Source organism: Arachis ipaensis, chromosome B03 (genome assembly GCF_000816755.2).
Source record: "Arachis ipaensis cultivar K30076 chromosome B03, Araip1.1, whole genome shotgun sequence".
Classification (NCBI taxonomy): Eukaryota; Viridiplantae; Streptophyta; class Magnoliopsida; order Fabales; family Fabaceae; genus Arachis; species Arachis ipaensis.
In genome coordinates, this window is record NC_029787.2 from 123,548,913 (window position 1) to 123,564,078 (window position 15,166).

The 15,166-nt window shown below is 33.0% G+C and overlaps 1 protein-coding gene and 1 long non-coding RNA gene across 4 annotated transcripts; one reads left to right on the plus strand and one right to left on the minus strand.

Moving 5' to 3' along the window:
* LOC110270373 lies at positions 1,041-5,398 on the minus strand. 3 transcript variants are annotated; one of them, XR_002359831.1, is made up of 5 exons: positions 4,814-5,270; positions 4,098-4,217; positions 2,173-2,284; positions 1,611-1,710; positions 1,041-1,373 (listed from the first exon to the last, which is right to left on the minus strand). It is a non-coding gene; the product is annotated as an uncharacterized LOC110270373 (long non-coding RNA). The 3 variants fall into 3 exon arrangements; XR_002359832.1 differs by having other exon boundaries at positions 2,173-2,273; positions 4,814-5,269; XR_002359830.1 differs by having other exon boundaries at positions 2,173-4,217; positions 4,814-5,398.
* Positions 8,436-14,570, plus strand: LOC107631410 (UTP--glucose-1-phosphate uridylyltransferase). The gene is made up of 21 exons (XM_016334845.2): positions 8,436-8,791; positions 8,941-8,988; positions 9,173-9,264; positions 9,363-9,453; positions 9,893-9,953; positions 10,056-10,133; positions 10,216-10,266; positions 10,365-10,438; positions 11,144-11,216; positions 11,339-11,396; positions 11,508-11,554; positions 11,652-11,717; positions 12,001-12,033; positions 12,464-12,516; positions 12,594-12,669; positions 12,749-12,805; positions 12,889-12,972; positions 13,053-13,151; positions 13,229-13,333; positions 14,148-14,219; positions 14,300-14,570. Exons 1-21 carry the CDS (start codon positions 8,709-8,711, stop codon positions 14,324-14,326), a joined length of 1,428 nt encoding a protein of 475 aa, XP_016190331.1. The 5' UTR covers positions 8,436-8,708; the 3' UTR covers positions 14,327-14,570.

A 15,166-nucleotide genomic window follows, 5' to 3' on the forward strand; every position in this document is an offset into this window, starting at 1 on the left:
TTGTCAAAGCTTTATAAAATAAATAAAGCACGGGTAAACATACTCGCATTTACTAAAAAAAATGGCTTGTATCATGATGTATTTATTGGATATTAATGTAACATTTTGCAAAAACTCATAATTATTGAATATCTTACATCAAATAAAGATATTAATAATATATTAAAATTAATATTATCTCACAAAAATATATCATATTTTATTCAAGAAATTCTTTACACATGAAAAAGACTTGATTATTATTATAAAGTTAAAGATGGTGGAACTATTATTAGTATATAGATTATAAACACGAAAAGCTTAATTAGAAGTTAGGACAACAACATAAGATTTTTAATTGCATGTGGCAATGTTACTATATACCAGTTGAAAAGGAAAAAAAGAAAACTATACTTTATCTAGCATGTTGTTAGTGTTCACTTATTTTTTATATAACTATGACAGAATTTGTAAACGAATAAGAAAGAGTAAGAATAATTTAAATTTTATTATTGATTGTGTACATTACATTGTTATTAGTGAATGAGTATGTGCGATGCACGGGAATAAATAATTTTGGCTTAATGATACAATAATTTATTATTACTTTTCATAAAAATTGAATTAAAGAAAAAAATGATTCGTCATAATAATATATAAATGCTCCTATCTTAAACCAAATTTGCATTTATGAAGATACTTAATCAAAATCTTAGCAAAATTATCTAAATAATATGTCATATGTCACCAAAAAATCTTATTACAGGTTTGGATGCTGTAAAACGAAAACTCACCAATGTGCTTTTCATTCCTTATTGAATGTACTATTTATATACTTGGTAAGAAAAAAAATAGAATTTACACTAAAAAAATCTGCATTGATAAGTGCTATATAACACATGGCTCATTGTGCCTTTCTACCCTGAAGATACACACATCATTTTTATTACCATGTTGTCTCATGCATATGGAAGGAAAAAAAAGTGCATGACTCTATGTGGTAATTAATTAGGGAAATTAGACCTTATTAGTGATAAATGATGAACAACTGAGAGCAATGAGTAAAATAATACTATAGCTATGATACACAATGATTAAATATTGAAGTAAGATTAGAGAAAGTGTGAAAAAGATCATAATTTTACAAGCTACATAGAGAAGGATTATATAGATTATAATTTAGTTTCACTTTTAGTAATTAAGCATGCTTGTTGTTGCTGCTAGTTGGGGTAGCAGAAATGTTACTGTTATCTCGCTTTGAAGAATCAGAAGCTGTTGTTGATTTGTGTAGGAGTAAAGTTGGAGGTTTCATTGCTCTTTAGCAATTTGAAGGAAGAAATTGGTGGTTTCTTCTTACTAACTGAAGGCAAAGCTTCTTGATCATACCTTGAACCCTATTGAAATAACCAATATTAAATCAATGTTATGATCTTAATTCATAAACATTGAAAACAAAAAACAAAAGAAGATTAAATTTACATGAAACTTCTTCCACGGACCACAAAGAGGGGGGCAAACAAAATAGATATGGAGAATGGCTAAAAGCAATTTATGTACTGAATATTTGGGAACTTACCATATAATCAATGCAATTACCCCTCAATTATTCAAGATATATTCAATCATCATACCTTACCATCACTTGTTGGCTACTGCAAACAGTTCTTCCTCAAACTCATCTACATCCATAGTTCAAATGTCTTTGTAAATTTGGATGCTAACCAATTTCAACTGTTTTAGCCAATGAATAAAAAACTTATAAGAAGAAAATCTTAATAAAAAATAATAAGAAGAAGAAAAAGATGAAAATAGCAAAACAAAAAAAATAATAGTGATAACTTAGATTCTACATTAACTTTTTGAAAAGAGGAAAAGAAAAAAAATCAGAACCAAGAATTGAGCAAATATTTACTATATGTGTATCACAAATACTTTTCTTAGTATCCTATAATAATTGAGCAACACAAATCAGAACTACGAATAAAAACGTGCATATGGTTAATCATAAACAATCATATATGAAATAAATTAAACTGTTACTTGAACCAATATTGACTATTTGTAATAACCACTAGAAGGTAATTGTCATGATTATCATTATCATAATAATAATGATGGAAAACTAAAAAAAAGGAATTGGTATGAAAGTAAAAGAACAAAACAATATCTTTGAAAATCTCACAACTAAGTTACCTGAGACGGATTAATTTCAAAAGTACGAGTTCTTTTCTCTTTAGTAGCTGCTGTCACCTCGGCTTCATTTAGCGACTTATCATGAATGCCTTCAATTTTACCTGCTGCTTTGCTAATTACAAATCCATCCCCATTTGTATCATATAAGAGAAAAGTCGATATGGAATTTGAATTTCACTAGTTCAGTCAAAGAATGCATAGTATTTAAGATGTAGTAACATTTCAAATTTTCACATCCAAAATTGCATGCATCCACAATATCTATACCACAATCACATATTAAACAATACTAAAATTATGAAAAAAACGAAAGGTACTTTCTGCACCCCAAAATCACAAACAAATGCATCCTTTATGACAATACTTTCTATTAAGATTTAAACATAAAAATTCTAGAAGTATGCTTATAATTCAAAGGCACATGCACACATCAACGTTATACAAATATATCCATATCAAAATGCAACTGCAATCACTATCCCTATTTTTTCCCCTAATTTTGATTAATAAGAGAGATATACCTATCACCAAATAAAAAGATGTCAAAGTTAATAAATATTACTAAGATTTATATTTATATCATCAACTCTCAACGTTACCCAAAAAAATCAGTTAACTTGTATGCATAAAAGGATCATCCTATATTCAAGCAATATTGTATTTAAGGGGTCAAATTTGAGATATATCATAACTCTCCAAAGACAACCTATGCAAGAAATCTTATCCTTTCTTCAGCAGGTTCAAGATAAGCAAGGTACTATGTAAGTATATATGTTAATAAAACCAACTTCATCTTCGAGCACACTATTAAGCTTGGTAGAAGTAATGATACTGATGACATAAATTAAGAATAAAATACCTTCCTTTCACCAAAACCTTCACTATTAAAGGAAAGAATTATAGGCTATAGATTCCAAAGTTTTAGTCTACTAAATTTAAGATAAGTAACATTGTGAAGATGGCCAGTAATTATTCAAAAACAAAAGGAAGCTAAGCTTCTTACAACTTCAATCTTTGGCATGACTTAAATGAAGGAAGCAATTACAAAATGAATGATAGAAGTATTTGAGATCTGGCAGACATTGGGAATAAAAAATTGTCATAAACTAAAAAAAACAAAATAAAAAAAAATGTAAGATTCAAAAGTCTAGCAATTGTTACCTATCACAAATTTAAAATGGAAAACTTTCTAAATGAAGATTAAAGGTTGTATTAATTATATATTCAACTCTATGAAAGTTCAAGAGCTTGGAATATAATATGGACAAAGTAATTCATGAGCCTCTATATAGTAATTAATTAGGAAAATTAGACCTTGCTACTAATGAATGGTGAACAACTCAGCCATGAGTAAAATAAACAAACATAGATAGGCAGAGCAAGTTGGATGATCAAATTAAATAACCATATATGAGAGGTAAAGACATTTAACAGTGCACAGGGAGAAGCATTCAGAAGACTATGACAGAACCAACAAAGCCACTCCCTCCTATGACTACATTATACAAACAAGACATCTAATCTATGCAAGAATGCTTCAGCTAAAGAATGTGTATAACATCAAGTTATTAAAGGTTTGCCAGTGAATGAACCGGTGCAATTACTGGCCAAAGATTGAAGTTGTAAGAAGTCTCCTTTTGTTTTTGAGTAATTACTGGACATCTTCACAATGTTACTTATCTTAAATTTAGTAGACTAAATTTTAGAATCTATAGCCTATAATTCTTTCCTTTAACAGTGAAGGCTTTGGTGAAAGGAAGGTATTTCATTCTTAATTTCTGTCATCTGTATCATTGCTTCTACCAAACTTAATCGTGTGCTCGAAGTGTAAACCAAGTTGGTTTTATTAACATATATAGCATCTTGATTATCTTTAAAATGTTTCTCTTTTATCATTTTTAAATACTAAAAATTATTAAAGTTACCTCCTTAGCATCACTTGCTGCAAATAGTTTTTTTTTTCAAACTCAGCTACATCCATAGTTCAAATCTCTCCATAATCTCAAGAAGAAGAGTGGTGGCTCAAAAGATTCTGTAGTAACTTTCTGAAAGGATATAAAGAAAAAAGTTAGAACCAACAATGATGTAAAGTAGAGACACTTGTTCATGAGAAAGTATAATTTCTAATCTGTTCAGAGAGGAACACTTTGACCACCTTTTTTTAGAGAGAAACCAATGATAAACCTTGTTTATATAATGATATCAATTAACATAATATTATTTATTATTATTTTTTATAGACATGGCCAAACAAATTTAGAAACTATGATATTGGAAGAACATATATCGACAAACCACAACAACAACATAAGCAATTCAATATAATTATCTAATACTTAATAGTAAATTCTCAATAGTAGTATATGTATACATAACAGAACAGAATAACCATGAGCAATATTAGAACAGAAAGACCACAATATCAACAATAGAGACAGAATAGAAAATATTCAATAACATATTTCCTTGTCAAACACAAAAACTCGGAAATTAAAATAAATAAAACCGTAATATAAAAACTCCAAAATTAAAATCCAAAAACTACCCCAAGAAAACGCAAACCATTGAAAATCCATTTACTCGTTCTCTATATATGTCAAACACAACGTAATGATTAGAGAAATTAAAGCATTATACTTACATTTTTCAGTGAGAGCTTGTTGGGCAGTCCCTTGCAAAAGCCCAGAATACCCACCAATTGTTGCAGCTTCCACCACCGCCTCCGCCGTCATATCTACCACTACATTTGCCTCTTCTTTGGTTGTAATATGTGGCCATGTGACCTATCCCACCACAGCTGCAGCAAGCACCATCACCACCACCTCCTCCTCTTTTGTATCCACCACCACGCACAACAACTATGACTACCACTGCCATAGCTCTCGCCTAAGCCCTTGAGTACACGCACCGTTTGAGGGGAGATCGTCATCGATGTCGGAGTCGACGTCTTTGCATCGCGATTAAAATGAACAATGTGCGAACGAAGGAATTATATAAAGGTGAGGGAATAATATACGAAAAGATGATCCTGAAAAAATTTAAATTTTAAAAATTTTAAAATGAGGGACAAAATTTGAAAAATATGGAATGAAAATGGGGTAAATGAGAAAAATATATATGATTTCAGATTGAAAAGTGGGGGTAAGAGATATAAGCAATTGATCTTATTAGCTAAGAAGGGGAATTACAGAAAGATGTGTTTAGTAATTAAGTATGGTATTAAAAAGAGGAGAAATTAGGAGGTAAGAACTCTTTCTCTTTCTCCTCATCTTCTGCTGCTTCTTCTTCTTCAAAACGATTTCAAAGCTTGATTTCAGAAACTATGAAAATCGAAAAAAAAAACGAAGAAGAGGAAGAGGAAGAGGAAGAAGAACCGTTTTGAGTGTAGCGCTTTAAAAATAGGAAACGTTGAATAACGCATTAAAAGGCTTAGTAACTTGTAAGACTTGTAAGTCAAAAAGACTTGTATGTGTAGCACTCCTCGAGGTAAAACATCTAGAAATCTTTGTTTGGTATTTACCAGCTATCTGAACATGATATATGCGAGTATTATGATATTGAGAGATGCTGGTAGCCAATCTCTATGCATATATATACCATGGTATGGCATGTGGAATGATAAACATGATATGAATAGTGCCCCATGTTTAAGAGGATTGACAACTTAAAATTCTACTACAGCATACTGTCTTTTATAATTATGATGATGATAATATATAGGAAGATATAAGATAGAATATAATAAGTACATCTATCTATTTATATACATGAGTACAAAAATTAGTTATAACAGAAAGACAAACTTTGAGTTGAATTAATTTGCTGAACAGATAATTCTAGTTAGTGAGTAACATAATTATTCCTTTACTAAAGCTTCTTGATTTTTTTTATCATTGTTGTATACTCTAACAAACTAGCACGTATATTTACATTATTATTAAAATATTTGATTGATAAATCATTGGTGTAAACTGATCTATATATACTTATACTATTAAATTTGATTTTCTTTTAAAAAAATAGTATATATTTACAATGGATCAAAATTTATTAATTATTATGTAATTTGATCCTTCTTAGGCAAGTCTACATCAGCCACAAAATCATCAACCTTCTATAATTTTTATCAGACAATTGTATAATTGTAAATATAGCAAATATCCATTTTTTGTTAAGAAATAAAATAAAAATAGACAAATTCTATGGTGTTTTTTGTTTTGGTATTTACTATTTAAATTATCTAAATTAATTTTTAAAATAAAAAAACAAATATTTAAAATGTATTAAATATTAATTAGGTATATGTTTTAATAAATTAGCCCCATTTTGTAAAGCACCCTAACAATCACCAAAATATTAAATATCAGTTGAAACTCGAATGCTTCCAGAATCGTGAGGTGACATCAACAATGTAGAAAAAGCCCACGACAAACTAAAGGGCCCAATTGACTATAAGAATTTGAATTTCAGATCCAATGGGCTCAGAACAAGTTTCTCAATGTTCGCGTCAAAGGGCCGCTACTCTACTCTTTTTCAAAACCGAACAAGCCGGGGGCGTTCGTTCTTTGTTCTTCTATCGTCCTCAGATTTGTTAAGGGTTTGTTTGGATACAACTACAAGTCTCTTGGTAATTTTAAATTTGGTGGTGTTATCATCATCATATTTTAATGCCAGCTTAACGCATTAAAGGAAAATGAAACATTACGCCAGATTTTATTTTGGGTGAGTAGGGTAAAGTTGATTAAGAGGTTATTAATGCTTTTTATTTTTTAAAGCGTGTAATACTTTATATTTGATAGATAAAAAATTTATGTATTTATATTTTTCATATTTAAAAGATAAGAATATTCTTAAAAAACACCTATTACAATTTTAGAATATTTATCTATTTTAGTCCCCACAAAATTTCGGATCAAACACTTTAATCTTTAACTAAAATTAATTCTCGATTACTTCTTAATAATTATCCCTGTCAGTCACTTTTAAGTACTTTACTCCGTCAATTCTAATGAAGGACAAAATAGTCCCTAACAATTCTAATAGGGGATAAAATAATCCTTGACCCCTTGTTCATAAACGATACCATTTTCCTCCAATTTCCATTATATCTCGCATAACCCTAACATTCATAATCTCCTTTTTCACCTTCACATTCTTCTTCTCCATCTTTTCCTTCCTCCTCTTTAGCTCTAATATCAAACCATGGTATAACTGCCATGCGTGTCACACCTACCTCAATATGTCATGAACCACACACTTCCTAAATCTTTGTGACTGGTATACCCACGTCTTCCGCACTTCACCCACCAGAAGTATCTACCTCTACGTCTTTGATAACAACATCACCTCCAATCCCGACAACGTCCACCACATTCTCAAGACCAAGTTCTACAACTATCTCAAGGGCACGTTTTTCTTCACTTCCTGGCAAGTAATGTAGATTGTTAGATATTAGAACATTGTGAGAAGATTTTTTTTTGACATCATATGCAAATTCTTATTTGAAATAGATCTCGAGTGTTTTATTCCTTCTTTTCCGGAGTCCAAGCTAATTGACAGTTTCGACCTCGCATCCAAGCTATCAGTACAGCAAGCAATGTCGTCGTCGTCACTCATATGGAAACTGAAGCGATTACTGAACATTGGTTCAGAGAAGAAGTTGAAAGAAGCGATCAGAGTGGTGGACAATGTGACCATGGAGATGACAGGGAAGAAGAGGAGGGAGATGGCGACAGCGACGATAGATCTTAACAAATCGAACTTGCTGTCTAGATTAATGGGATCCATCGAAGAGAACAAGTACTTGAGAGATATAGTCATTAGTTTCTTGAGTATGAATTGGTTGAGAACAAGTTGAGAATTTTTAATATTGAAGTTGTAGAGTGTGCATTGTGTAACTTGAATTTGTAGTGTTAGACTGTTAGGATTATGCAAAATATGATAGAAATTGGAAGAGAATAATACCCTTTTCGAACAGAGAGGGTCAAGAACCATTTTGTCCCTATTAAAATGGTTATAGACTATTTTATCTTCCGTTAAAATTGACGGAGCAAATGACCTAAATGACTGATGAAATTAATTCTTAAAAAATCAATCGAATAATTAATTTTAGTTAAAAACTAAAATATCTTATCCAAAATTTTTTAAAGACTAAAATAAATAAATACTCATAATTTTATTATTACAACTTATAAACTTTTAAAAACTATTTAAAAAAAAAAAAAGAAGGAAATTTTTGAAACTGTCAAATACAAAATCCACTCGTTTATTACACATTTGAGCCGTGGCTCCAACCAAACAAGGCCTTAAAATTCCGTGTGACGTATAAATATTCCGGTGCATATTCTGTCTAAATAAGCATTAACGTTTTGTTTGTCTGTCAACCTCTGAAATCACCACCACACCCCTCGATCTCTTTCATCTCCCTTATAACCACACCACCACTCTCTCCCTTTATTCGCATCTCTCCCTATACCCATCACTGACACACACAAACACACTCTCTTCTGGAACTTTCTTCTCCTTCTTCTTCGCCAATGGCCACCGCCACTCTCAGCCCCGCCGATACCGACAAGCTCTCCAATCTCAAATCTGCAGTTGCCGGATTGAGCCAAATCAGGTTCTATACTCCATTCATAGCGCATTTCTGCTTCTTTTTACTTCTTTTTCTCTCGATCTCTTTTCTCCTTTGTATTCTCGTGAAAATCGCTGTTTGCGCGCCAAATTTTGTCGCGATTTCCAATCGGAACTTGATTTGTTTTTTGGCAGTGAGAATGAGAAGAACGGCTTCATCAACCTCGTCTCTCGTTACCTCAGGTCTGGATCCTTATTTCAGGAATCTTACTTAATGTTAAATCATGATTAATGATAATGATTAGATTCACTCAGCATGTGTCTTTCACTCTCGAACTATGCTAATTGCTACGTTATGGCGGAGAATTTCATTTTACTTTGAGTCTGATTAGCTTGATCGATTTTCATGCATGACGATGGATCGCAGTGGCGAAGCTCAACATGTTGAGTGGAGCAAGATCCAAACGCCTACGGATGAAGTCGTTGTGCCTTATGACAGTCTAGCGCCAACTCCTGAAGGTAAGTTTCTTTTTCGCGTTTTTCTTTTGTCTGATTGGTTGATCTGAATCTGATGTGACTAATCAATGCGTTTGCTGCCTGAACTGAAACTGGTGCAGCCTCTTCCGAGGTGAAGAGCCTCTTGGACAAGCTTGTGGTGCTTAAGCTCAATGGAGGCTTGGGGACAACTATGGGTTGCACTGGTCCAAAGTATGCCGAATCTGATTTTATTATTTTACTTGTTTATTGTAATTATTTGTATTTTTTTATGCTTACCTTAGATGCGGAATTTTCAGTATGTGATTTAAAGATTAAGCTCATCTGTCTGATGTTGCCAATGAATCTCTGGTTCGTGCTTCCTTGATGCTTATCGCAATGATCAGTCTGATAAACTTTATTGACTAGAATTTGGAACATCACTAGGCGTTTCGATTGGTTTTTCAGCTTGGTTATTTAATCACCAGTAAAAAGAAGAAAATTAAAAAATAATTTCCTTTCAAGCTAGACATCGTCACTTTATTATTAGTATTGTCATGAAAGTTTATAGATTCGTGAACGAGAAAAATTATGGAAACTATTTTTAATATATCACATCACATTGTTCCATGGCATGTATGTAACTCTTAATTTATGTATAAATGTAATGCAGATCTGTCATTGAAGTTCGTGATGGGCTGACTTTTCTTGATTTAATTGTTATCCAAATTGAGGTTAGTTTACGGTCCTCTCTTTGCTTGGCCTTTATTTTGCGTCCTTTCCACTGATAAATACACTTCGTGTGCACTTTCCACTGATAACATAAATTGTTGTAGAACCTCAATGCCAAATATGGAAGCAATGTTCCGTTGCTGTTGATGAACTCATTCAACACTCATGATGACACTCAAAAGGTATATAAAAATTTTCTTTTAACTCTTCTGGCTGGAATTATGCGATAAATTATTGCGGATCTAACAATTTAACTATCTGTAGATTGTTGAAAAATACAAGAGCTCAAACATTGAGATTCATACCTTTAACCAGGTTTGTATCACTTAGTTTCTTGCTTTATTATGGTTTTTTTAGAATTCAAGCTCTAAATTCTCATCTGAGATTGGTTTTGCAAATTCAAATTTATGCAGAGCCAATATCCCCGATTGGTTGTTGACGACTTTTTGCCATTCCCATCCAAAGGGCAGACTGGCAGAGACGGGTGGTATGATTTCATTTGTGTATTTTGCCTTTGTTATTCAACTGCATTGATGTAACTAGTGTCACTCGAGTCATGTATTTCTCTCCCTTTGAATTGGCAGTCCAGGACTGCTATAAATATAGTTTGTTGATGAATCAGAGGTTGATTTAGATACTTACATAGCATATCTATCCTTTAAACTACTATTTAGATGGCTATTCAGATTCAGAAAGATATGAATCTATGGCCAATTAACTACACTTTGGAGCTCAGTTGAACAACTTTCGTTGTTTTTGGTATGTGATTTGTCTCCTGCATTTCAATGTCATGTTTCAGCAATCCTGGAGATAACAATCTGAATTAAATCGACTTTTCATGCTTGGGAGGGAACATTTGTAGTTTATATTGTCTGTTTTGTTTTGGCAGTCATCATTATTTCAGCCTTCAGGGCTGTTATTAGTGTACCCCGAGTTGTATATGATGTGACACAATTAGGCACAAACTTTGACATAAAATATCTATCAAATTTAAGTAATATCATATTCCAAGTACATCTTAAACACGTGTATTATCATATTATGGTTATGCTGGAAGTAGAACACATGCTTGTTGTTGTTGTTGTGGAATTTGTCGTGTGTTCATTAGTCAGCTGCCATAACTTTGGCCTTTGAGCATGTCTTTGCTCATAGCTTCCTAAGCTTGGTTTATGAGTAATTCCTTCATGCATAGGTACCCTCCTGGCCATGGAGATGTCTTCCCATCATTACTGAATAGTGGAAAACTTGATGCACTATTATCACAGGTTTACACCAGAACTCAATTTATTTTTATTTGTGGATGGACAAAGTCTTATATTTCACCCTTTTTTTTCTTTTTAAGAATCGTAACTATCACTGTTTTCCCCCCATTTTTTCCCTCTTACAGGGCAAGGAGTACGTGTTTGTTGCCAATTCAGATAACTTGGGTGCTGTAGTTGATTTGAGTATCCTTATTTAATATTCCGCGCTTCTTCATTTTTGGTTGTACTGCTTTTCAATTCTATATGAAGGTGGTACCTTTAGTATCATCCAGCCTCCTTGACTGGTTAATTTAGAAATCTTAAATCATTTGATCCAGAACAAGAATGAATACTGCATGGAGGTGAAGAACGATCATTATCATCAGCAACTGCCTTTGAGTTGTAGACCTCACATGATTTTGATTAATTTACTTATATTTTTTGGTGCCTGTTATGCAGGTGACTCCCAAAACATTGGCTGATGTGAAGGGTGGCACTTTGATTTCTTATGAAGGAAGAGTTCAGGCACGTAACCATTGCTGAATCACCACTTCTCAATCAAGATTTAGCTGATTAAATCTGTACTGTGATGGTTGCAAATGTCTAATTAAAAACTGCTCCTGTTAATAAATCCTCCACAAATTTTATCCGAAAATTAGAAGGGGAAAGATATTTTGCTTGCTAGTTTGATAATTGTCCCGCTCTAATTTTGGTTTCTGTGCCTTAAAACAAAATTTTAAAACTGTATTGTCCATTCGAAATTTGCAATAGTGTCTAAGTGATGCTTATCTTTGATTCTCTAATGCAGTTGCTGGAGATTGCCCAAGTCCCAGATGAACACGTGAGCTACTAATCTCTCTCATTCTCTTTTGAATCATCCCTAGTTCCCAAGTGGAGGGGGGAAATTGCTTTAGGGCACTATTTAGTTATTTTCTATGATGAGCTCTGTTTTCCGGTTTCTCTAATGAAGTAGGAAATGGTGTCTCCCATGTTAGGAAATTAGAAATTCAGGAGCACTTATTACTAGACATATATGCATATTCAGCTGCTACTAACAGATAACCATCGATGATATGAAATACAATCATCAGTTGTTAAAATAATTCCCATCATCATTTATGCACTATAAACATTGATGGTTTAAGATGATTTTGCTTGATAATGGCACCTACATTAGGAATTTAAGTTAGAAGCATGTTCCAAATACAAGCCTAAAACTTTGATTGACACAACAATTATTTCTTTAACATATGCTGCTATCTTTTATGCAGGTCAATGAATTCAAGTCGATCGAGAAGTTCAAAATTTTCAACACAAATAATTTGTATGTTTTTTTGGTTAGCTATCTAGTTATTTTAGATTATATGCTCATTTGGGGTATTGATAACATACAATTTACAGGTGGGTGAACTTGAAAGCAGTTAAAAGACTTGTTGAAGCTGATGCTCTTAAGATGGAGATTATTCCTAATCCAAAGGTGTATATTGCATACTTATAGATGTGAAATAGCTCATCTTTCCATTTTATTTGGAAAATTGCTGACACGTGAGTTTTAGGAAGTTGATGGAGTAAAAGTTCTTCAGCTAGAAACTGCAGCTGGTGCAGCAATAAGGGTACTGAATGCATATTAACATGTTACTAAAATGATCTTAATGTGGAAACTGTTTAGTGCTCTGACATTTCTCTCTCTTAACAGTTCTTTGACAAGGCTATTGGAATTAATGTTCCTCGATCCCGCTTCCTTCCGGTGAAGGCAACTTCAGATTTGCTGCTTGTCCAGGTTATGGTTTTTTTATTCAAGTGATTGGAAATTGATTGGTAATTGATCTTTCGTTAAATGTAGTTTTTCTTGTTTTGCAGTCCGACCTCTACACTTTACAGGATGGATTTGTTACTAGGAACCCAGCAAGGGCAAATCCAGAAAACCCATCTATTGAGTTGGGGCCAGAATTTAAGAAGGTTAAGATCTATATAACACTGACTACATTGTATAACATGGTTAATGCAATTATTGATGTTCCCAATCTCCTTCACAGGTTAGCAACTTCTTGAATCGTTTTAAATCAATCCCTAGTATAGTTGAGCTCGACAGCTTAAAAGTGGCAGGCGATGTATGGTTTGGAGCTGGTGTTGTCCTCAAGGTTTGGGATCTAATCCTCACATACGTTTGATTCTTTTTTAATTTATGTAATACTTTCTTTGTTCTCCGTGTAGTTATTATTTTGGTTATTTTACGGGGTAGAGAAATGCTTACTGTTGCTTAATAGTGATAAAATTTCTGTACTCCAAATTTTCGTAGCCCAATTGTTATGGTCCACATTCTTCAGGATTAGAGTAATTGTGATGATCATATTGGAAGTTTGATCATCCAGCAAATCCTCTATTTCCCCTCCCCTATCCACGTGCATATACACCAAAGGAATTCCCCTTGCAATGAATAAAGTCAGAGTTGCATTATCCTGTTTTAGGAACCCAGAATTGTTTTTCTAATATAAGCCTGATGCTAAAATTTTGAAATAGGAACCATATAAAGTTGGAATATCTTATACACAGTTTGATATTCTTATAGTTATACCTGATATTGTTTGAAGTCTATAGGCTTAATTAAAAAACAAAAGCATTATGCTATGAAAAAATGAAAAGCATTTACTTTAGACATAGTTATAGCATCGTTTAATCATGTATCTAAGTTTAACTAGAAGCATGAGGTTTGGTTGTGGTGGTTGTATGATTAAGTAAACTTTGAATAACAGAATACTGATCATGTTATATTTAATTGACGTTCAAGCTACCCCGAAGTGAACCCTCTCGATGAGGGTTCCTCTTTTATGTTTTCATTGCTAGCAATTCATTTTCTGCCTTGATAAGGGGGAAAAAAAATCGCTCATCAGTTGAGGCTATGAAACTTTTTTTAATTGGCTTTTTGATAGCTGTTATCCTCGTGGTTTGGTACAGGGAAAAGTAAGTATCGTCGCAAAGTCGGGTGTAAAGCTGGAAATACCTGACAAAGCTGTCATTGCAAACAAGGTATTTTACCAACTTTAGTGTACAAAAGGGCAGTGTTTTATAAGTTCATCGTTTTAAGTACCCTGAATTGTGATGCGCAGGAAATTAATGGCCCAGAGGATCTGTGAGGAAACTAATGGAGTGTTGATGTGTAGCCTGGCAGTCGTGGGCTATTTTATGTATTGTTTTTAAGCTGCATAGGAAAAGAAAAATAAAGTAGTTTTTTGTTGAGGTTATCTGCATATGGAGCTTTACGGTTAACTTTGTAATGTTTCCATTAAATGTGTGATTTGTGAGCAATTGACGAGGACTCAAAGAGGACCATGTTTTAGACCATTTTTGTATAATAATTTGTTGCGTTAGCTTTCCCGGAAAAAAAAAAAAGTGGAAAATAGCCGTACTTCGTACCGCCGCCAATTCTCACAAGGCAGGCTCAAAATAAACAACGTATACAGATCGAAAAATTCAAGAGACAGAACTAAAATAAACTAACAAGCAGTAAACGTGAAATGGTATTTCCCTTGGCTATAGATATGAAATAAGTATTGGCGTACACAAACATTGCCTAATTTTTTATGCAGGGAAGTGAAAATGTGGAAGATTAAGAGAAAAATAAATGAACCTCAGGGAGCTGAAGGATCCTGGGGTCTCACCGCAAGGCTAGGAATCAAGCTCTAAGAACTTGACTTGATGAACACTGGAAGGGTGAAAACTTAAATTGCAGAAACTAATGCAGGAAGAGTGGTATGAATTTCCAAAGAGATGTTAGGATTTTTATTATAGAAACTCAATGGAACAGTGCTATATATATGGTATAAATTGAAGAGAGTATAATCTGATAAATGAGGAATGATTATAGAGGAGCGCGGAAAATGCAAAGGAAGAGAAAGTTCTGGGAGAAAAGAGGGAGGGAATGCAGAATAACAGAAAAGAGAGGGAACAATCAATCATTGCTGCTTTCCTCATTA